Source organism: Erinaceus europaeus, chromosome X, assembly GCF_950295315.1.
Source record: "Erinaceus europaeus chromosome X, mEriEur2.1, whole genome shotgun sequence".
NCBI classification, from domain to species: Eukaryota; Metazoa; Chordata; class Mammalia; order Eulipotyphla; family Erinaceidae; genus Erinaceus; species Erinaceus europaeus.
In genome coordinates, this window is record NC_080185.1 from 7,156,297 (window position 1) to 7,181,729 (window position 25,433).

At 38.5% G+C, this 25,433-nt stretch overlaps 1 protein-coding gene across 4 annotated transcripts in view; it reads right to left on the reverse strand.

Annotated features, from left to right (window-relative positions):
- Positions 1-25,433, reverse strand: part of AFF2 (ALF transcription elongation factor 2) — a 637,776-nt gene that overhangs the window by 385,269 nt on the left and 227,074 nt on the right. For all 4 annotated transcript variants that reach the window (XM_060182897.1, XM_060182895.1, XM_060182896.1 and 1 more), the window contains exon 3: positions 22,427-23,287. In XM_060182897.1, the coding sequence (XP_060038880.1) occupies positions 22,427-23,287 (861 nt within the window). The remainder of the gene's footprint in view (positions 1-22,426; positions 23,288-25,433) is intronic.

A 25,433-nucleotide genomic window follows, 5' to 3' on the forward strand; every position in this document is an offset into this window, starting at 1 on the left:
CAGATTCAATGTAAATGCCAATAAACATTTTATGAACCTAAACTACAATTATTCCATCTGAAAATGATTCTTTGATCTGAAAGTGGCCAGAACAGCGTCTCCTGGTCATAAGTCACTGTTAAGTATTAGACTAAGGAGAGTGCTTCAGCTCTTTAAGCTCCACAGCTTGTTCATTTGATACAAGCATGTTTTATATTACCTGGCTATTGATCTCCCTACCTCTCTCCCTATACCTATCATCTTCCAAAATATTTAAGTGTGTATTCAATAGCTATTTGACTAATAAGTTCATGTTATCCCAGTAAGTATAAGGGTAAAGAAGTCATAGACCCAGGTTTCCATTGAATTGTGGTCTAAACCAGGATTAGAAGTATGCCCATCACAGGAAGGAGTTCCTGCCTACTACTAAGTCATAGTAAACAAGCACAGGAGTCCAGAGGTTGGAAGATACTCTGGGAAGAAGTCTTACTGTGCACCTTGCACACAGCTTGGTGTATGCTGCATCACCTCCAGGTAATGAAGCAGTGGCTTGAAGAGGCTAGATCAACTGACTAGAGTCAAGTGCCTGTTGTGCTGGTTCACATCTCCTTGGACTTTAAAAGTCATCCTAGTCAGAGCCCACACAGACTCTTGTTATTTTTCATATCTGGATATAGCCCCTGTTCATGTCTAGTCAGTCACTGTTTGCTGAGTGACTGTCTCTGGAAGGAGACTAGTAGCCACTGATGCTGTGCATAGTTCTGGGAGAAGCTGGGGACTGAGGGTGCAAACTATAGCATCTCTAGCTGCCTGGGCACATTATTCACCACACATCAAGTAGTATCAACAACTCAACCTCTTTCTTTGTTTTGTGGATTTCTCAATACAGAACTGTCAGGAATTTGACAGAATGGACGCCGTTACAGATACTCGATGTTCTATTATCATTTTATTCATTAACACAGATTTACGTAGATTGTGCCAACTATCAAATATGGGACATTTTCCACTGCCAATTATACTTCTGAATTTCATGTTAGTAATTTCTAAAACTGAACATTTCATAGGTCTATTGGCTTCAAATATTCTAAGAGGATTAGTGTGTATGTGTGTGTGTGTGTGTGTGTGTGTGTGTGTGTGTGTGTGTGTGTGTGTGTGTATGTGTTTTGAGAGAAGGATGGGTAGATATAAATAATTACGGATTTCCACCTAGCTGCAGTCTATCTTCTGATTTTGATTTATGAGTGAAGCTATATCTGCAATGTCTTTCTCCAAAGATTTTCCCCACTATATAAAAGAACAAGTATTTCTTTAGGAGATTTTATCTGTCCATTCAAGACTTGGATCTTTAGGTATTTGTACTTCTGAGTACCTTGTCCAATATTCAGAATAATTTATTCTCAAAGGAAAATAAAGCCAACATTTATACTAATTGGTGTTAGTCAAAGTTGCAACCTGAAAGTCTTTTAATACAAATGCATTAGATGCTCCAGTATATTCCTTTGTGTTCTTATATTTCCTGTCATGAGACAGGCATACTCACTAGACTGAGTTCATTCCTGGTTTGTCTTAAATTATGCAAGAACAAATGAGTGCACACAGCTAGATTATTAAATTACTTTTAGCCACTGGTCACTATTGTCCATCTCCCCTCCTCCATTCAATCAGTGCCAAGAAGTGAGCAGCAGGCCACTTCTCATTGCCCAGGATATAGTTCAGAGAAAATTGACTCACATCCGACCTGACTCTAATTTGGGTTTGGCATGTTTGATTTCAATTTAAGCACCTACAGAAATGACTGTCACGGGAAATGTCTAATCCAGAACCAGCAAGGAAATACTCTCCCCTTCTATACTGGAAAGGCTTTGCACCACATACATATTTATTTTCATTTAGTCATTGAGCTTTTCCAAAAACTGTTTTGGTTTGTAACCATCTATAATATAAGTTACCCATGGACAACCAGATTGAAGCAAACCCAAAACTAAAAGATAACAATGTTAGTAAAATATGAAGATACATCTCTGTTGTGTCAATTGTTTAGCAATGTACAGTTGCCCTAAGCTTATTTTGACTTCACCAACTAATTACAGTAGCATTTCTCAATTCATCTACTGGGGTGATTTTTCTGTAAAGTGATACTTGCTTAGCTGAGGTACATTTTCAAAATTTTGAACTCTGCTCTGACATTTAGAAAAAATAACTGAGAACGCAGGTGACCAGGTATATATTTGTTCTAAGTGTCCCACTGCTCTTTTGAGTGGCTGCCGGGATTTGTGTTCTGAATAGAGGGGACAGGTTAGGGAACTGGACTCTGCCTCAGAAATGATGTACTTACAGGTGATCTTTTTATCAGTCAAACTTTCTATGTTACCTTTTAAAATGGTTCACAGAAATGGATTACATTTCTCACTAAATGCTATTTGGGCTTGCTTTTAACATTGCACAAAAATGCTGCATTTGAAGCTGAAAGTATAAACTTAAAGGTTGCCAAAATGTTACTTTCAAAATTTAAATGGCTGGACAGGACTGATTTCAAAGAAGTCAGCATTTAAGGACTGACTGATTTGAAAAAGTACTGGTCAGTAAGGGCTGGTAATAGTCATTCATTATTTTCTAACATAAGGATCCTACTCTTAAAAATAGCCTTCATCATCTCCATCATTTCCTATCCAATGATATGCTTTTAAATGTTTAATATCTTTCATATCTAGCTTGTATACTAGTCTATCTATATCAAAATGTCTACATAGGCTTTCACATAAGGTAACTTCTGGGAAAGTAGACATAAGTTAAATTGATTTATGCATGGCATACATTAAGCTTAATGACAGAAAGTTAACCGAAAACACATTTCTGTTAAGAAATGTTGCTTCACAAAAAGAAATAACATACTAGATTTTCCAAGTTCAAATGTCAACAAAAGTCACTGGTCCCAGAAAACTTAGAGGCAGTAACCCAACTAACAGTCTCTTACAATTCAAGAGTTGCTGGGTTATAACCAAGAATAGGCGAAGCATGTAGAGCATCTGCTTTGTAAAGAAAAATGTTGAGTGGAATGAAGAACCTCCATGGCTGGAAATCTTACAACAAAATGCTAAGTTACAGTTACCACATACTGATAGAAAAAAGAAATAGTCCCTTAGCATATGATTTATGACTCAAAAGACTCTCCCACCTCAGAATACCATGGTGCATGTATATAAGCAGAGTCAACAGAGCAGGAATCCAGCTCCACTCACACAATAAAAATAAAACATGGCAATTCCACATGGGTCACTCTTGAAGTTCATAAGCCTCCAGAGTTAGAGGGCAAGATGTGATATTTTTACCTCTAATGTCAATCCAGCCAACCACTGAGTAGTATGTTGACTGATACACTGATGTTAATATCCACAGAGGGTGAGAAGAACATGTCATTTTGGTTGAACAGATACCAGAATCTGAAAGCTCATCTTTTCCATATACATTCATTCTAAATTTTCACAGCACAGCTACAACCTAGAATTAATTTTTACATAGCCTACTAAGGAAAATGTAGATTTACTTCTTCCTCTAACAGAATTTAGAAATATTCAGTTCAGAGCATAGGTATGACTTTCTCAGTGGATGCATGACTGATACAAGATCCAAGACCACCACACATATCAGCAAGATGATGGTGAAGTTCCTTCTCAACTCTCCACTTAATTCACATCAGGCACGTATCTTATAGCAAAATATGCATCCTCTGTCACAACCCTACAGAATTATATGTTCTTCAAATAACAATTAAAGGAAATTATGATATATCAGTTCCTTTGCACTTTAATTCTTCAATATGCTTTACAAAAAACATGAACTTTAAGAATAGTGACCTATATAAATCATTGTTTTTTGAAATTTCTCAGTACAAGAACATAGATAATCCAAATAATATGTTAGGAACATTTCATGTAATTTTATTATAAACACAGTATGTTAAGTATTACTATCAACTGGTATTATGAAGTATCTACTAGGTGCCTAGTCTAGAACAAGGCATCACTGTTTTTCTTTACTGCTTGAATTTTGCATCTGCCTCAAGAGCAGGCTGGCTTAGCTGTCCTTTCTTTCTCAGCTAACCCCTGAGACTCACATTCGCATGACACCTGGCTGTGATCCATGGTGGTAGTAGGCTCAATCACTTCCTGTCAAATTATTATTGGTATCAGGGACAAGTTTAGCCTACATGGTGCACACACTAAAAGTGTTTTTGTATAACTACTCATTTTTGGCAGAAATAACTACAAAGGTATGAAAAGCTTGATAGATGGGCTTTTGTGTGTGCAATGAGTATTCATTCCACCAGATTTCTTAAAATTAGGGTTATATATGCTTAAATCCTTTAAAAATATCTATACAAACCAAATTTGGCTCATCTATACAATGACCAGCTGAATTATCATGAATATTAAACCCAACCCCCCCATGGCAACCCTCCTTTCCCACCTGCAGGGGAATCACTTCACAGGTGGTTGAGCAGGTCTTCAGGTGTCTATCTTTTTCTCCCCCTCTCTGTCTTCCCCTCCTCTCGCCATCTCTCTCTGTCCTATCCAAAAACAATGACATCATCAACAACAATAATAATAACTACAACAACAATAAAAAACAACAAGGGCAACAAAAGGGAAAATTAGTAAATAAATATAAAAATTTTTTAAAAGATTGTCTTTTACAAGTATTTTGTTACTTTTTATTGGATATAGACAGAGAGATATTAAGAGGAAAAGGTGACATAAAGAGACAGCAGAAAAGAGAGACATCTGCAGACCTACTTTACCACTTGTAGTTGGAGACCAGAGGATTGAACCCAGGTCCATGCACATGATAACATGTGCACTTAACTGGGTGTGCCAATGCCCAGCCCCTGAGGTCCTCATTTTTAAGAAAGGTCTGATTCTAGTTCTATTCTCAACTCTGACACTAACTTCTCAGACAATATTTTTTTCAATTTTTATTGTCTTTATTTATTGGATAAAGTCAGTCAGAAATTGAGAGAGTATGGAGGATAAGGAAAAAGACAGAGAGACACCTGTAATACTGCTTCACCACTTGTAAAGCTTGTCCCCTGCAAGTGGGGACCGGGGACATGAACCTGGGTCCTTATGCATTGTAACATGTGTGCTCAACCAAGTGTGCAGCTGTATCAATCCCTGCCCCCCAGACAATATTTTTGGCCAAATATACATATATTTATAGAAAATAAAAGTCAACCCATATCTGTGACCTAGGGAGAACTACTGAAGTTTCCAATGGAATGAATGGGGACACAGAACTCTGGTGGTGGGAACTATATCCCTGTTATCTCATAATTTCATAAATCAATATAAAATTACTAATAAAAAGTTGCAATTAAAACTGACTGATTTTACTTATACTTAAAGATTCTTTAAAAAAAAAGTCCCATGATTTTTGAAATATAAAAACTATAAGTAAAAGATACGCTTGAAATAATGCAAAAAATGTTGTACTGTTATGTGGAAAACTGGGAAATATTATGCATGTACAAACTATTGTATTTACCGTAGATTGCAAAACATTAATACCCCAATAAAGAAATTTTAAAAAATGCTTGTATAAAGGCTTTTTGTTCGTTAAAAATAAAACAAAAAGTCCCAGGCGGGGGCAATGTAATAAAGCTAATGTTATGTTTGTAGCTTCTTATCACACAACTGAACCTACATTTCTGGATAATTATTCTTTCATCCATACCATTGAGTTTTCGGTTCATAGAGAGGATTCACTTGTTTAATAAGCAACTACTATGGCACCAGGTATTATGAATATTATGACTATAGTTAATAAAAATTCAGTCATTTCTTCTAAAGATTTTGAGTCTCCCATAAAGACTGACACTACATTATGCATGTTGATGTGCTCAATATATAATAAATGAATGACTAATTCTCAACCTTTCCTCCTGATTGCCTTTGTTCTTCAGAATGTCTCAGGGCAGGCTACTTTTATTCCTTCAGCCATTAGCAATACTGGTGTTTCTTTGAAACTAGTATGCTTTTCAGAATGAGATGGCCTATTAAGCTCAAATACTGGTTCCTTTTTTAAATTTTTTTATAAGAAAGGAAACACTGACAAAAACCATAGGATAAGAGGGGTATAACTCCACACAATTCCCACCACCAGAACTCTGTATCCCATCCCAGCCCCTGCTAGGATATGAAAAAAGAGTGGGGTCTGTTCTACCTAAAATATATTTAGAATCCCACGGTGAGTGGATACCAGAGATTCCATTTGGTATCACTGATGCCATAGCAGTTCAGGATGCTACCCAACCAACTGAAAAATAAAGAGCATTCATCTACAACATAATTCTGTCAGGGGTCTTCTGTTTCTCAGGACTCCCTTTTTCAAAACTACATAAATGAATAATTAAAGAGGCAATTGAAAATAAATACAAGACTTTTCCTAAGCTACGTTCTCAAGGCAGTTTTATCCCATTTAAATTTTAAGGTAATTATATTGCCTACTGCCAAGAAAGTTAACACTAATTATTGGAATACATAATACTGTACAGATTAAATAGGAATTCAAAAACCAAAAAAAAAAAAAAAAGCCTAGCAGCGGCTTATTCAAAACAAGAAGCACAACACTGTTATTTGTAGCTCTAAGTACTATATCCGCTTGATTTATGAAGACACAGTTTTTAAACTTCTATTAGTAAAGCCCTTTGTTTTCTGACATCACTTTGACTTTAATGTTGTTTAAAAAGTTAACAGTAATCTGCCCTCAGCAATGATCCAGTACAGTTTTTACTTGTTTTGCTATATTGTTTTAATGTCTATTGTTTTATGTCTATTGTTTAATGTCTATAAGAAATATTTTGTCTATAAGAAATATTTTGGGGCCCGGTGGTGGCGCACCTGGTTGAGCGACATGTTACAGTGCAAAAGGACCCAGGTTCGAGTCCCTGGCCCCCACCTGCAGGGGGAAAGCTTTGTGAGTGGTGAAGCAGGGCTTCAGGTGTCTCTCTCTGTCTATCTCCTCCTTCCATCTCAATTTCTAGCTGTTTCTATTCAATAAATAAAGATAATAAAATTTTTTAAAAAGAAAGACATATTTTTTCTGTCTACCTATGTAAATCACATAATGGACTTTGTTGCAATTTAAACCCACAATCTAGACCTAATATTTCTTCAGTCATTGATACTCCAACATGGTGTGCACTTTTAAATTCCAAGTGACTGCTATATGAAACATGGCAGATCTTAACACTAATTTTGTTGAACAAGTACTGAAAAAAGTATGGACAGTGACTTTTAACATTTGTCTTGTTTGTATCAGGCATTGATGTTCAATCTCCCAAACTTTAAAGGCTAACTTCAGGAAGATCGAATAGCTGCAATTTCCTTCCTTTCTTCTTCCTCTCATAAGATGAAATGAACACATTTATGTGGCAGGGACATCTTCCCCCTTATAAGTCAAAATACAGAAGTTCAGAGTGTCTTTTTTTTAAATAAGCCTAATGTAAAATAAGGGAATTTAATCTGTATATATGAATTGGGGGGTGTGACTGGGTTTCATGCTCATCATTACTATATTTTTTAAATTCATGTGTTCTTGTCTGAAGCTTTCACCTGTAGTCTTTAAGGAATTCCCCAGTCTTGAGTGAGGATAGCTAACCTGATTGTGGACTAATGGATTTCTGTCAAGCCAGCTGAACTGATTAGCTTTGCAGACTTTCAGCAGCATCATTCCAGTATCTAATTCCATAAATTATGCCAGGATAATCAACAAAGACTCAAGCCTCTCCCCACACTCTGCAAGAACAGTTCTACCTCAGATATTTCAGAATACTACATTTCAAAATCCTTGCACTAATAAAATAAACTATCCTGTAAGATACCTATTGCTTTCCTTTTTGTAACATAATGACTGGAGTTCAAAGACTCAGTTCTGCAACTGTGTGATGAGGCTTTTGGAGATCCCTCCTCCAAGCTGGTATCTAGGTTTTTCAGTCTCAAGGTCTGTTTCTATAGTAGTATTTCACAAGATGAAAGTATATAGGAGTTAGAGAGACAATGCCAAATTGCTGTGAAGCGGCATGGTAAATAAAATAGTAAATTCAGCATAATTGACAATCTCATACTTTAAAAACACAATTCCAACCCTAGTAACTATAAGTATCAAAATATCATAAAGATAATTGTAGTCATTTCTCATGTTATTTATCATAACATACTATATCTTTATCTTTATCTCTATCTCTATCTCTATCTCTACCTCTACCTCTATCTCTCTTCAGAGTACTGTTCAGCTATTGCTTATGGTGGTCTAAGAGATTATACCTGAGATCTTGGGGCCTCAGGAACAAAAGCCTTTTTGCAGATGGCATAGAGTCATCCTACCTCAACAGGAAAATAAATCAAGAATAACCACAGTAAAGACCACACTTATCACTGCAAAAGAATTTGAGTGGGAAATGTGCTCATTTTACTTCAAAATGTTACAAAATACAAGCAATTTAATTTACATCAAATTTGCAGACAACTGTCATTTTCACTTGTGTGGTTTCTAAGAACATATTTAGCATACACTCCCAGGTTTTCTAAGGTACTACATAAAAAGGTCTAGGCCCATCGTACCTATGTGGATATCCCAGGCTTCCCTGACTAGGGCACCGGATGATGGGTGGCCTGATAGTGACCAAAAAGGCCATCATTAAAGTGTTCCATTTTCTTTCCCTTATCCAGTTTTTATTGTCTTTACTTTATCTGACAGGTTTAGAATTAAAGTAATTGAGGGAAGTTCAATAGGAAGTTAGGTAAGAAGGATATCTAGGTTTAAGTATAAAATATTTGATTAAGTACTTTATGGTATTGTTTTTAGGTCTTTCTACTTGCTCACTGCACTTACTGAGTCACTGTACACTATTGCGAGCTTCTACTTTAAGGTATATATTTTCTCCTAACTTATGGATATATGTGCACATATGCCCTATCTCATGATCCCTGGTTTTACACTTAACAGTATTTATAGCCTTTCCCCGATATTTTGGAGCTACTCTCTGCCCTAATCCAGATTTCTGGTCCTATTCCCAACTCTGACACCATCTTGACAGACAATAATTTTAGTCCACCTGCATGTTAGCTATGGGGCTCAGCCAAAATTACTAAAGTTACAGGCCTCTTGGAATACTCCTATAAAAGACTTCCCAGCTTATTCCAACATGAAGACTCCAAATATCATTTGCTATATTCTTACCTTTAGGATACTGATTATTAAACAATTCGTTCGGCTTTATATCAATGCTTTTCAGCCACCAAGTTGCAGATGCTACCATGATGCCAACCTGGCTTCCCTGGGCAGATGACCTCACCAGTGTTTCATGGAACCTCACCTTCTCAGAGTCCTGTTCCACTAAGGAAAGACAGAAACGGGCTGGGGCTATGAATCAACCTGCCAATGTCCATGTCCAGCACAGAAGAAATTACAGAGGCCAGACCTCCAACCTGTACCCCATAAATAATTCTGGTCCATACTCCCAGAGGGATAAAGAGTAGGGAATCTTCCTTTGGAGGGGATGGAGTACAGAACTCTGGTGGTGGGAATTGTATGGAATTGTACTCCTCTTACACCACAATCTTTTCAATCATTATTAAATCTCAAATATATATATATATATATATATATATATATATATATATATATATATATATATATTCTATACAAAGTGAGATTACAGAGAGAAAGTGGTCATGTAAGGATGGAGGCAGAGACTTGAGTGATTTGCCTACAAGTCAAGAAAATTTGGGGTCAACAGAAGCTATGGAAAGACTAGGATAGAGTTTCCCCTAGAGTGACTAGTGGAAGTTGAGTCCCGTCACCACCTTCATTGTGTTTCTAGTTTCCATAACTGGTAGAATAAATCTCTGTTGTTATTTATAAAGTTTTAGATCACTTATTATACAAAATAAAGAGAGTGTTACATGATACAGACAAGTCAAAGTATTACTCTGGCACATACAGTATTAGGGACTGAACTGAACCAAGAATGTTAGTTTAGACTGGATCCCAGTGAGGATTCTTCCAGTTCTTATCTCTGAGGGTGTGCTTCTCTTTTACGGTTATGCCCCAAACCCACCCTGTTGTAAAGAAGTTGCCGTCATTCCTCTCTGACCACACTACTGCACGTCTAGGCATTCTGCTAAAGTCATTTAGCCATCTAGACAAAAACTGTGAAGCTTTATGAAACAAGAAAAGATCCTCTAACAAGTTGTGTCATATGTTACTAATCTAGGAATATTGCCAAAACACCACTTTTCACCACATTTGTAAATGAAAACCACATGACTGTAACCTGTAATAGCACAAGAAAAATTACTCTTTTGGTATGTTTGGCCCTAGATTTTTGAAATGTAAACCCAGAAAGGGAATGTCAACTTAAATTGGATTCAGAAAATTAACCCATACATGTACAGTAACACAATACTGAAGACATGGAGTCCCATCACCAGTGTGACAACTTTGCTGACTGTCTAACTTCAGGCAAGTGACCCTCAGTCTCTCTGAAGCCACATCTCTGCACAGATGCAAATCAAATGATGTAAATTGTGGATCAAAGCAAAATGGCTAGGGGTAGGAATAAGCAGATGGTGGTCAAGGGAAAAGTTTCAGTTATGCAAAAGGTATAAATATCAGAGAGCTCATATACAACAACGTAACTCCAGCATTATCTACACTGAGGGCATAACTCTAGAATTGTTCTTGACATTTTCTCAGGGGGTAGGTGGATGCTAAGTGTTCTCACCTTTAGCTTTGTGAGATAATGGATGCTCTTGTCACCCTGACTGTGGAGACTGTCTGAATGCATAGGGTTGTATGCTTGAATATATACAATTGTTGTTTGTCAGGTTTACCTCAAAACAGCTTCAAAAACACAAGATAAATTATGCAATAGAGTCGATAGATATAGAAGGGATATTTTTTCTTATTGTCACTTTATTTGCTAACCAATGTATAGTACTTTTTAAAAATAGTGAATTAAAGATTATTTGCTTTAACACCAATTTAAAACATACTAAAGACATTTACAATAGCCATAAAGAACTTTAAAACTACTCTCTAAAGCCCTTCACGCTCACTATTGGATTGAATCAATATAATTATCTACCTGTCAATTTTTCTTATTCTTTAACAGAGAATATGAGCAGTCCATTTTTTATGACTGGCTCAGAATGTACTAAACTAATCAATATATCCAGTGATAACATGATGATTTGGAACACAAGTAACAAAAGCTTATCGTTTTAGTGCATACTGAATCTGTCAAAATATTTTCCTAGAAGTAATGTGAAAATAGAAGTTATCCATCTTTCATTATGTTGGTGTGGGTGGTAACAAAGAGATTAGAGAGCTTTTCCCTGTGATCACGGCTTGGCATTTCCCAGTGAAATGCAGCACACAGATCTTTATCTATTTTTTGTCAAAATAAACTGAAAATATAATAACATTTGACATTCATTACCCCAAGAAGATACCATAGTTGCCTAGTCTTAAAAAACAAACAAACAAACAACAACAACAAAAAAAACCCTCCCAACTCTTCCAAAGAGTGGTAGTGGGGGGTATGCAAAATGGATTCATGGTCCTCCATGTCCTTCTGATAAAAAAAAAACACAAACAAACAAACAAAAAACACCTCCTGCAGCAGTGTGATTGGAGAGGAATGGTTTCAACTTCTTAACAAGGTGGGCTTGGGGCATAACCACAAAAGAAAAGCACACCGGCAGAGATTAGACAATACTTTTAGTCCACCTGCATATTAGCTATCAGGCTCTGGCAAAAATTACTAAAGTAACTGGTCCCTTGGAATATACCTAAAATAGACTTCCAAGATTCTTACCATATGAAGAACCTTAGTCCCATCTGCTCTACTCTACCTTTAGGTTTCTGATTATTAAACAATTTGTCCTGCTTACCTATTTTCACCCACCAAGTGGGTGCTACCATGATGCCATCCTGACAATGCTTCCTGGAACCTCACCTCCTCAGAGTCTTTTTCCACTAGGGAAAGACAGAAACAGGTTGGGGCTATCAATCAACCCACCAACCTCATGTTCAGCAGAGAAGCAATTACAGAAGCCAGACTACCCACCTTCTGCACATCATAAAGAATTCTGGACCATACTCCCAGAGGGATAAAGTATAGGGAACCTTCCAATTTAAGGAATGGAATATGGAACTCTGGTGGTAGGGACTGTATGGATTTCTACACCTGTTATCATGTTATCCTACAATCTTGCTAATCGTTTAAATCACTAAGAAATAAAGAATGAAAGAATGGGAGGAGCTAGATAGACAGACAGATAGGAAGAAAGAAAGAGTGGAAGATTTCTCACTGAAAGTCAGTTTAAGCTTCATGTAACAAGGGGCCTCAAGAGTTAAAAATCCTACCGCCTTGGCATGTTTCACTTTGGACTGTGTTCAGAGATGTCAGGAGTAGAATGTCAACCCTTCAGCTTTATTACTCTGGTAAGACCTTTCCTAGCTCATAGGGCTCCTTAATTCCACTTCAGGTGGCACACTTCATAACAAAGCTTCAAAACCTAGATATAGACATGGGTCCATGAGATAGGGCATATGTACACATGTATCCATAAGTTAGGGGAAATTTATATAACTTAAAGCAAAAGTACACAATAGTTTGCAGTGAGCAAGTAGAAAGGCCTAAAAAGGCACCTTAAAGTACTTAATGAAACACTGTCTACTTAGACCTAGATACCCTTCTCACCTAATTCCTATTACACTTCCCTCAGTCCCTCCAAAGCTAACCTTGTCAGACAAAGTAAGGACTACAAAAGCTTTAAAAGGGCAAGAGACCGGCATGTTTTAATTATGACTCTTTAGTCACTACCTGGCCACCACATCACCTGGGGCCATGGTCAGGGAGTCCTGGGATTCCCACACAGATATGATGGGTCTAGACCTCTAACAGATCCCCTCTCTCCACTGTCACTGGTCATCTCCATCAGGAACAACATAATAGAACCCTTTGTGGGTCGCTATAGTACCTTGCCCTCAATGTGGATCAATAAGGATAGGGAATGTTCCATTCTCCAAAGGGAGATTGGACAACATACCTTACCACCTGATGAAAATGGGTCCAGAAATTAGTGCACCCTGGAATGTTCCTAGCAGTGACCACAGAATGCAAGCTCAGATCTAGAGGGATGCAGAGGTTACATAGGCTCCTGTGCTGACTATGGGCCCCAGATCAAATCAATGGGGGTTACAATAAAAAATATTTATATACTTTTACCGTACTTGGGAGCTACTCTCTTCCCTGATCCAGCTTTCTAGTCCTTTTTTTCCAGCTACGACATCATCTCCCCAGATAATATTTTGGGTCCACTTGCATATTAGATGTCAAGCTCAGGAAAAAACTAGCAAAGTCATAGGCCCCTTACAATATACCTAAAATAGACCTATTATCTTCTTCCAAAATGGAGACCCTAAATCTTCATCTGCAATATTCTTGCCTTTAGGTTCATGATTAGTCAAAAATCTGTTCTGCTTTATATCTTAACTCTTTTCCAGCCACCAGGTTCTAGATGCTACCATGATGCCAACCTGACTTTCCTGGGCAGATGGCCCCACCATTGTGTCTTGGAACCCTGCCTCCCCTGATCCCTGCCCCAATGGGAAAAGATAGAGACAGGCTGGGTGTATGGATTGACCTGTCAAAGCCCATGTTCTGCAGAGAAGCAGTTACAGAAGCCAGACTTTCCACCTTCTGCACCCCATAAAGATCCTGGGTACATACTTCCAGAGGGATAAAGAATAGGAAAACTTTCAAGAGAGGGGATGGAATACAGAGTTTTGTTGGTGGAAATTGTGTCCCTCTCATTCAAGGGTCTTGTTAGTATTACCATTTTATAAATAAAAAATCACTGTATCAAATTCATATGGTAAGTCCAGTTTGAAGTAGAGCCCATTTTTCAGTAGATCTCACCTTATTTCCAGTTATCTCCTGAAGAACTACTGGAATTACTAGTAGGCAGTGGTGCTTCAAATCTACCATTAAAAATAATAACTTAAATTAAAATCAAATAAGAACTGAAGAAAACTACTTTTGTATAGAATAAAAGTAAATCAATATTTTGACTTATTTCTAACAAAGAAAGTGTTTAAAGTGAAAAGGGATTTAAAAATACCAAAGAGAAGTAAATAAACTATTAAATCACTAATAAAATAAAAAATGAAAAGAGTTGAAGGGTGAAAACAAAATAACACAGAGACACAAAACATTATGACAGTATTACTGAAACCAAATAACCCAATGCATTTAAAAAATAATATAGATGATATTCTTTCAGGATTCTGATGGCTCACATAATTTACACACAGCATTAGAGAACGATAAATATACACATGCTTGCCTATCTATCTATCTATCTGACAAAGAACAAGATTTAAAGGTATTAGAAGACAAAGAAACAAGAATCTGCATACATTTTACTAACCCAAAATTGAAATGAATCTCTGACTAGTGCTTCTAGGAAATGAAGGTAAGGGGCTAAGGAAGGGCATGGGTTCTCAGGGAAAGAGGGGGATGGTGACCAATTACTCCTGACTGACTTTAGAAAGAGGAGCTCATAGGGCACCAAAGTAATAACCCTGAGGTGAGGGGTAGACATGCAGCTTCCTGGGACAGTGGGGGGTGGGAGTGGGTGGGAGGGATGGGTCACAGTCTTTTGGTGGTGGGAATGGTGTTTATGTACACTCCTAGCAAAATGTAGTCATATAAATCACTAGTTAATTAATATGAGAGGGGGAAAATTAATTGTATGTCTCGAAGGTTTTCAAAACACAAACTGAATCTTTTTAATATATAGGCTGTGTATGTGATATGCAGACTCTCTCAAAAGCCTAGACCAAGTAGATCAGAAGCAACCAATAGCACAGCTATATACAAGATACTGGGTACTGTACAGCAAACCCTAACAAAAGGACTTTTCAAAGTTAACCCAATTACCAAATAATGTGATGATCACATTAACTATCCATTGTCTTTTTGAACCCTAAGACAGCAGGAACCTCACATCTCCACTATAGAACCTCTACTTCCCCCAGTCCTGAAACCCTTGGATAGGGCCCACTTTCCCGTATGCCTCTCCCAATCCATATCAAATAATATTGCATCTGCTGATCACAACCTAACCAACACAACGATTGCCACCTCAACCTGCTTCACTTCAGACTGTGTCCAGAGACTACACGTGTGGAATGACAACCCTTCAGCTTCATTACTCGGGTGAGACCTTTCCTTTCATAGTATACTCTAATTCCATCTCAGGTGGTTCACTTTCTAACAAAGTCCCAAAACCTAGATATAGACCAATTTCTGTGAGAGAGATAGCATATGTTCACACGTATCCGTAAACTACTGCAAAATATATACTTGAAAGCAGAAGCAAACTAGAGTTTGCAGTGAGTACCTCCCTAACACTTCCTCTCCACTATTCCAAGCTTTGGGTCCATGATTGCTCAACAATTTGTTTGGCTTCGTATGTTAACTCTCTTTTCAGTCACCAGGTTCCAGATGTCATCAGGATGCCAGCCAGGCTTCCCTGGACTGAAGACCCCACCAATGTGTCCTGGAGCTCCGCTTCCCCAGAGACCCACCCTACTAGGGAAAGAGAGAGGCAGACTGGGAGTATGGACCGACCAGTCAACGCCCATGTACAGAGGGGAAGCAATTACAGAAGCCAGACCTTCTACCTTCTGCAACCCACAATGACCCTGGGTCCATGCTCCCAGAGGGATAGAGAATGGGAAAGCTATCAGGGGAGGGGGTGAGATATGGAGATTGGGTGGTGGGAATTGTGTGGAATTGTACCCCTCCTACCCTATGTTTTTGTAAATTAATACTTTCTTAAATAAAAAAAAAGAGGAGCTCAGATTTCCCAGAACCCCGCACCACTAAAGAAAGAGAGAGACAGGCTGGCTGGGAGTATGGATTGACCTGTCAATGCCCATGTTCAGCGGGGAAGCAATTGCATGATGATGTTCTCGAACACAGCATGAACTGCCCTCCAGATAACCTCTTGACCTACTGCAATTCCACCCACTACTCAAGGTCAAGTTCAAGGCTAGATCTTACATTCTACCTCTGAGAAAATATTTGGGGTTGCTACCACATGTCAGTCTGTATCAGTATCTGGTGAATCAATTCTATGTTTGTTAGCATCATTCAGTCACTTCTTTACAGGGCAACTCTGTTGGTCACTCAAATATGACAATCCACTTAATTCTCTCCCATTACCTCTGACTTCTACATGAGAAAGAAGACAAGTTTACCTGGTCTATTTATCTTTCCAAGGTGCTCAGTTGGGGCCCCTTTCTTCCATTTACAGAATTATTAAAGGTAATTGAAGAGGTGTGGTGAAAGAAAAATATTTTAACATTTGTTAGAGGAAGGGGTTGGAAGGGCGATTGGAAAAGTATAAACAAAAAGCAAGCACTTGGTGACAGATTGGCAGAAGATGAAAGGTTTGTGGAACCGCAATATCTTGGGAATGCGTGGGAAGGTTAAGATTATCTGCCAGCAACCTGACAATACAGGGGTCTAAGGGGTGTTTTCATTCATCCCTAAAAGTGTCGGAGCTAAAGAGAGATACTGTTTTTTTTTAATTTTAAACTGTTTTTAAATATTTCTTTATTTATCTACTCACTCCCTTTTGTTGCCCTTGTTGTTTTTTTAATTGTTGTGGTTATTTTGTTGTTACTGCTGTCATCGTTGTTGGATAGGACAGAGAGAAATGGAGAGAGGAGGGGAAGAAAGAGAGGGGAAGAGAAAGATAGACACCTGCAGACCTACTTCATAGCTTGTGAAGGGACCCCCCTGCAGATGGGGAGCCGGGGGTTCGAACTGGGATCCTTAACGCCAGTCCTTATGCTTTGCTCCACCTGCGCTTAACTTGCTGCACTACCACCTGACTCCTGTAAACTAGATACTGTTTTAATTCTGTAGGAACAGGTCAAAAAATAAATTTATGAGTGGTCTGGTCCGGGAGGTGGCACATGGATAAAGCATCGGACTCTCAAGCATGAGGTCTGAGTTCAATCCCCAGCAGCACATGTGCCAGAGTGATGTCTGGCTTTTCTCTCTCCTCCTATGTTTCTCATCAATAAATAAATAAAATCTAAAAATAAATAGATTTATGATATGCACATACATCATATCTATCCCCTGAGAACATATTACACACGTTTCAGATGGGATATATCATAACCAAAATGTTCTTCATTTGTACTAGAGGGAAAAGGTAACTTTGCTGTTAACATTGTACATTTTACTGAAAATTCTTCATAACTTTGCTTTTTAAAATTTTGTATAAAACCATCTTAATATTACTTAAATTAGTGAAACACTTGAGGCACACACAGAGAAACACCACAAAAATGAGAAATGCTGGTCTGCCTTTCTTTGCATGAACTGTGTCTGTGGTTTCTGTGTAGGCCAGTCAGCAACTGAACAGTGAGTTCCCAGCATTCTCTGCAGTTCCCACACAGGGATTTGCATGTTCTATCTAGCTCATAATAAAGAAAGCTAATTACAGTCAGAGTGTTCACTGCAAAGGATATAAAACACAGGAGGACCACCTGTGGGCAATGATAACTTCAGTTGGTTGACAAAGCTAACCACTAACAGAAACTAGAAGCCAAATCCCATCATTCATATCAGTTCCATTAAACTTTTTTGAGTGTCCTACTTTTGAGGCTGTGAGAGCATAGGATAGCCTTAAGTCACAGTCAAGAGAAGCTTGTAAAACAAATGATCTTTTGTGGCAATGGTCCTCCACAAACTAGTACTGTACTTATGAAAGCTTATTGTTGTGGGATAGAGATATTTTATACATGCTATTGATCCTTTCATTTTCATGCAATCACTTCCCAAACAATAATACTGGAAAAACTGCACCAATACAAAGTTATCTATACCACAATGGCAGGTGGATTTTTTCCTAGTGAAAAATAAATGAAAACATCTGTAATGAAACCATGTATAGAACTGTTGGTATGCTTCTAATTCTGCTTCTAAAAACCCCTTCTGTTTCATTTGGTTTAATCCCCCCTGCTTAACACTGTGTTCTATTTACATAACCACTGTTAACTAAGCACCGGCATGCCTGCAGGGCATTGGTTTGATCCCACTCAAAGCTGCAGTCTATTTACATAAACCACTGTTAACTAAGTACCACCCTCCCTCCAGGGCATTGGTGGTTCGTTGGTACAATTCTCACCTGCTCTGCCCCCTCTCCTTGTCACACCCTGATTTTCACCAATCTCTTTTTGCTCCACCCTCTCTACATCACATCCTGTTTACACCCTACTTGGCAAGTATATGTAAGGACAGGTTTGTGAGTTTTCAGTTTAGTTTAGCTTAGCTTGGCTTAGATTGTGCTGCGTTCTACATGAATAAAGAGATACTGTGTACAGCTCAGCCATGAGTCCCTGGTCGTCTGTCTCTACCCGCGAAGCTAGTCCAGCATAGAACTATGTTTATTAACAAATTAATCTCCTAATAAAACACCATTTGAAGACAACCCTCCGTTTACACTTGGCATTAACAGATCTTTCAGTGTTTTCACAGGGAGTTCATAGAAAATTCTTCTAACTTCAGTGCATCATCCTCTCTCTCTCTCTCTCTCTCTCCCTCACCCTCTCCCTCTCCCTCTCCCTCTCCCTCTCCCTCTCCTTCTCCCCCTCCCTCCCTCTCTCCCTCTCTCCCTCTCTCCCTCTCTCCTTCTCTCTTCTTTAGCATGCCAATAAATTCTGTAACATTACATTCATTTAACAAACACATCATTTGTTTAAAGAACATGCTCCAGGGTAGGTGTGATAACATAATGGTTATGCAAGGAGACTCTCATGCCTGAGGCTATGAACTTCTAGGTTCAGAGCCTGAGAGCTGAGAGGTGCTTTGGTAAAGGGGGGGGGGGAAATCTTCAGTTCAAAAAGTGAGCTTTTGCAATCAAGTCAGTTCGATTTCTAGTATCCTGATTAAAAGTTATGAGAAGCTAAGCACTGTTTCAAGGGCAGGCAAAAATGCACATCTCCCAGCAAGGTGGACAGCACGGACACATAAGCAAACATGGGTGTGTGTACATATGAGCATCACATTTCAGCCATACATTATGATCTCTTAACTTACAAATATAACCATATCTGGGCTGGGGAAATAGCATAGTGGTTTACTCAAAAGAATTTCTAGCCTGAATATAAAAGGGTCTAATTTCAATCCCAGATAGCACCATAAGTCAAAGTTCTGCTTATTTAGGGTTTGTGATAAGTGAATGTACTTCACTGACCCCTATGCCATTCTCTTATCACTAGAACCAGGGAAGAAGTGAGATTCCTGAAAGCCTATGAATGTTCTCTGGATATGCCTTTTTATTACTAACTCAAAGTAATGCTGCCACTCATCATAGATGGCTACTGTGACTAGGGACCCAGAATCCAATGCCTGAAATTCTTGGCGCCAGGAACTGGGGCAGAATTCTAATGTGAAGTGCTTTAGAAAAGTGCATCAAGATTTAATAGGGTGAATTTCCAGTCTTGGTCAGAGTTCTAGCCACATAAATTCCATTAGATTCAAAGCAACATAATGTTCCACCTGTCTATATTTAAACCCACATTTTAATCTACACCCTTCTAAGCTCTCTCTTGGTCTGCCTAAACTCTCATTTCCTTACCTCCTATTTTCCACATTATCCTTTACAACTTGTAAATTCTCCTGACTTTAGGGTCCTAAGCTTCTCTCTACTCTGCTTTAAAATCCTTTCTCGAGACATATATTTTCAAATAAGTAGCATCTTCATTGACCTTCATTTTCAAATAAGTAGCATCTTCATTGATCTATTATAAAGACTTTCATGTACCTGACCCATTTTTCATACAGGACTCTACCAAAGTCTGTTTGTACAGTCTCCATGGGCTTCACACACATGGGCTGTTCCTTGGACAACCATCCCCTGAGCTTATGACAGTTCTGATTCTTTTGGGGAGCTTTATACCCTTAGTTCCAGAGAAATAAGAAAAAGTACAAATTAATGACTGAATTGGGGTCATCCATGTTGTGAATGGTCTAAACAAGGATTGCCTGTATTGTTTTCAGCCTCATCTTGAGTGATGCCATTGCTTTGCAAAGAGGGATCAGTAGCACATAGTAGGGGTAAGAGAGAGCATAAAAATGATAACCCAGCCTCATCAAGACCCCCTCCTCTCTCAAAGTAGGTGTCTTTCTGATTTTTTAAGTAGTGCAACTGTTATTAAGTAGCCCAACATTGACTGTGATTGTGATTCCAAAATACTGTAAAGGAGCAGAACAGAATTAGACATAGACAGATAGGGAAAAGTTAAATAAATATAACATGATGAACTTTTTAGCGGTTGTTTAGTTTTCTTCATGTTATTTGATTAGCATTATGGCTTAGAAAATGTAATCAAGGAACAATATTCAAAATTCATTCATCCAAAAACATTTATGGAGTATCTATTAGATTCTAGGTATTTTTAGGAGCACGAGGATACAGAAAAGAGGGAGACTATTCCTTAGTCTCTGTGAGCTCACAGTCTAGGAAAGGTGGCAGATACATAAAGAGGTAATTCTAACACAGTGAAGTCAGAGGCAGGTAAGGCAAATATAGGATACAAGGAGAGGCCAAAGGAAGCAGTTTTTGAGGAATCCCAGTGGAAACAGCAAAGCTTTCACCTACAAGGTGACAATGGAATTTTGATTTGAGGAGGGACAGGGCTTAATAAGACAAGAGAGTTCAGGGAAAGACATTCTAGGATGAGCAGACAGCAGGCACAATAGAAGGGAAGCAGAATAAAGGATGGCACAGTGAGGAAGTACCATATAGCTGGGAATTCATCTGCTTATAGAGATGTGGTGACATGAAGCTAGGAAGGGAACAGGCAACTAGAGAGGGAAGAGCTCTGTGTGTGGGTCCAAGAAATCAGGACATTTTCCAAGACACAATGAGAAATTACTGAAGACTCCAAAGCATGGTCAAGCCTGCCCATCAGATAGATCTGTGCAGAGAACGGTTTGGAAGAGAAGTAAGAGCAGAGAAAAGGGGACTTGAGGGGAAGGGCTCTCACTGCAGTCCAGGCAAGAAATGCTCATGGACACTGAGAGGGGGAAGAGATGTCATATTGGAGAGATACTTAAGAAGGAAACTTGAGAAAACTCCATGAGTGATGAAACAAAAATCAAAATCACCTCATATAGGCAACAATATGAAAACAACACACATTCATAAAGTACACTAGGCTGGGCCACCCTTCCTTGATGTCTCCATGGTCCTCTGAGATTATTGCTGAGAATGAATAAAGGAAGAAGAATTAGAAAGCAGACAGGGTCAGACTTTTTTAATTCAGACATTACTAACTTGGAATCTGAAAATATTCAGACAGAAACTACAAAAATTCAGTCTATGCTTCCCACTGAGTAAGAATTTCAACCTACTTTCTTCTGTTGTATCTTTGTAAGCCATTAGTCAGGGGTAACCTGGATTCAATCTAAAGGCAGTGGCTTCTTCTAGTCAAGGACATGAAGTGTTGTAGGCGTCCTCTTAAATGGTGATATCTCAGGACCACCCAATATATATTCCCCACCCATCAACCAGAAGACCTGGGGTCCAATCATCAGTGATTCATTCCTTTGGGATGAAGCATGGGTCCCTCCAGAATTCTTTTTTACAAATAAAGGATTCCTGGGATGGGTAAGACACTTACTTAGTCGGTCTAAACCCAGTGGAATTTCGGTTTAGCATAGTTCCTTTGGTTTTGGCAGAAGGGTCACAGTGTAAGAGTCCTACACAGATACTTGTGGAAGAAGATGATGCAGAAGGGAAGACCGAAGAAGACAGAAAACACCATTAATATCTTGCCAAAGGATAGCCCTGCAAGTCCTCAAGAAACTAGGATTCACAAAGAGTGCCTTCTACTTCTAGTTCCAGTGTCAGTATATCATATCTGCACATTCTTGATCCTTAAACAACTTTTGTGCTTTATGTTTATGACATGACTTTGATTAGTGAAGGCCTATGAAGACTGAAAACGTTTTTTTAAGGACCTCAAAGTGCCCATGAATCATTAAAATCTCCAGGGTTATGCATCTGTGTCTACTATGACTAGATATAGTCTCAGGAACTATTTCATACCTCTCACTTTTCGTTCACTGAAAGTGACCTTTCTTTTGACATTCCAAACCATCAAGATTGAACCAGAGTATTTACCAGTTAAGTCACAAGACAGAAGATCAAAATACAGATACTGACCTTGAAGTCTCAACCAAGGATCAAGAAGGCAAATAAGATCTGTAGGTGAAAACTCTATTACAGGGGCTAGAGCATGGAACTCAAAGCTAAAACCAAAACCAACTTTAAACATTACTTACTTCACTTGTTTGGAGAATAGTGAACTTGGGCAGTTTAGTCTTCACATTGACTGCACTGGGCTTCCCATCCAAGAGTGATCCAAAGGAAAGATTCCCAAAGCTATTCTCAAATTCAATGGAGGGTTTCAGTGTTGGAGAAATGTCTGGTGCCTGATCCTGGCCATCCATAGGTCTGACATATGCAGTTGGTTTTTGTTGTCCCATGTTTGTTTTGCAGTAAAGCCCTGGCGGGAAGTTCTGAACTGCAAGACCATTGCTAGGAGCTAGTAGAGAGGAGGCAACTAGGGGAGACCCAGGTGCTTGCACTGTAAATTCAGATTCTTCTGGTGAAATGGATTGAAATATTTCTTTGAAAGTATCCCCTCCACTGGACTTGAGATAACTATCTTCCTTTGCAGATAGGTTTGGTTCTTCCACTGTTCCCACTTGAGGTTGTTCAGCTGGGTAGACAAAGAAATCTTCCAGTCGGGCTGGGGTCAGGTCTTGGGTAGAAGTGTGCATCCTGTTGGGCTGACCACAGGCCTGGCTGACTGGTACAATGCTAGCATTATGACTATCTCGAGGCCATTCAGGTTTGGTCTTCCTGTTACTGTGTATGAGAGTTGAATTTAATATCACAACTGATGGTGGAGGCATTGGTGCAGACGGTTGAGTATTGTCCTGTTGAGTTGGGATCATCCGGTTCTTTTGTTCTGGAAAAAAGCTCGGTTCGGTTTTGTTGATGGGTGTTTGAGACACTGAATTCTTTGGGATTCCCACTAGATGATTCTGATTAGAATGGTTAGTTAGTAAGTCCTTCATTTCATCATAGTTTCCCAGGGTGTTCTGGACTCGGTTGGCAAGTGCATCACCTTTGTTTGTCTAAAATAACAAAAAGATGGGGGTGGGAGGAGAGAGAATGAATAGGTTTGTGTTTCCTAATGTTAATGTTTCAAACAGATGTCCTAAGTAGATCAGCACATAGGGTTCTTTAAAACTAGCATGCTGTCATATAATCTTTAACTTTTCATGTGCTATGTAAGAAAAGTATCAACAATGCTATTGAAAGTACCTCTTGGAATGAGCTATGTAGTTATCCTTTATTTCCTCTCTGGTCTGTCTTTCAAGACGTTCTTTGGAAGAAAGTGTTAAATTATGTCAAGCATAAGTTTTATTAGCAAAGTAACCTAGTTTAGGTCAGATGAGCTGAATTCTTATTTTCTACATTGTGATTAACAACCATGGCTTACTGGTCATTGGAATTATAATGGAATGTTCCACTTATATTTGTTCTTGACACATCAGCCATTTGTGCTATAGCATATGTTGAAAAACGCCTAGCCCATTGCATAAGGAAAACAAAGTTAAAACATGATTGCATTCAGTTTAGAAAAAAGCCTGGGATTAAACATCTAACTGAGCTAACTTATGACTAAAGCAATCTAATTTCTTTTAATCAGAGGACTGTATAAATTACTGGTGTCTGCCTACATATTCTGGGGGCAACTGTGATTACATATTGATGATTCATTCTAGTTTACTTTGAAATGGTGCAATTGTTCATCAACAGTGACTCAGGCTCTCCTGTATCTTTTCAGTGATTTGGAAAAATACATATTCAAAAGTTTAAATGGTTGCTTAAATAAATCAAAATGAAGTTAGACTTTCAAAGTGCTGTTGATGACTAAATCATTCTATGGACATCAACAGATCAGTGACATCATTCCATGCAGGATACACTAATCCCATCAAAACAGCTGTGCTTGACCTTTAAAATCACTGGGGTTTTGAATGGGCATAGAAGATAGTATTGTAACTCAGAAATCACAGAAATCACAGCCTTCACAACAACAAAAAAATAGGGGGTCTGATAACTGTATACTTTGAAACAACTTCCATAAACAGAGCTATTCAGGGGGATGTGCGGAGGCATACCGGGTTAAGTGCACATAGTACAAAGTTTAAGGTCTCACATAAGGACCCCAGTTTGAGCCTCAGCTCCCCATCTGCAGGCATTGAGCCCCAAAGGTAGCCCTGGAGGCAAAAAAAACTAGTCATCTTTGAAGATGATTATATATTATTATATTTAACTATCAAAGGTCATATTAAAGATATTATCTAACTCAGACGAGCAAAGGACATTTTATGTCTAGGTTACACTGTCTTTGCCCAAGGTGTTGTAGTCAAAGAAGGCTACTGAAATTTATGGCACTATATTAGCAGGATGGTCACTGAAGAGGAAGATATTCAATCTATGTTGCCTCTGTGTCCCAGGAGACAGAGACATGCTCTCTATAAAAAGGAGAGAGTGACCACCTTCACAGAGGTTGCACTCTCCACTGAAAATAGGTGCTTAAGCTCTAAGGTTTCTTGCACAGTTCTTAACATGGTCCAGTCTCCTGGCATCACAGTGAGTATGCCTACCCAAGTCTGGTATTTCATGCTAAACTTAGGCTGTATGACTGTGTGCTGTGCTCTGTATGTGAACATGGGAGAGTGTGCAGATGAATGGAGAGTGAAGTGATGGAAATGGGTGAGATAGCAAGGGAAAGAATATGTGGGATGAGATCAGACTGGACTGGGGAAATAACCTTGGGTAACATAAACCTTTAAGAAATTGGGGAAAGAAGGGGAACCAGCACCGAATACCAAGAAGGAATACTCAGAGATAACCAAACTGGAAACCTTGACTTTGTTATTAGCATGACCCCCATAGGAAGAATAAAGCATTCAGTTCACAAGATGTATTAAATTCATATTAGACATTTCCAAAGAAATGAAAGAAGTTAGAGAAACATGATTTCAAAAACTGAGGGAAAATGTGTCAAATACATGCTAAGAAGGATGGTTATAGAAATTAAATAAATATATGCCAATTCTAGTTTTCTTGTATAAAAGAAAATCTTATATTGCATCACATGTAACTCTGGTGCTGAGCAGTGACTGAATAATTAACATTCCTTATAATCCTTAGATCCATTTTCCAAAGTGCATGTGAAAGGCCTATTTAATAGAGATGGCTACAAAT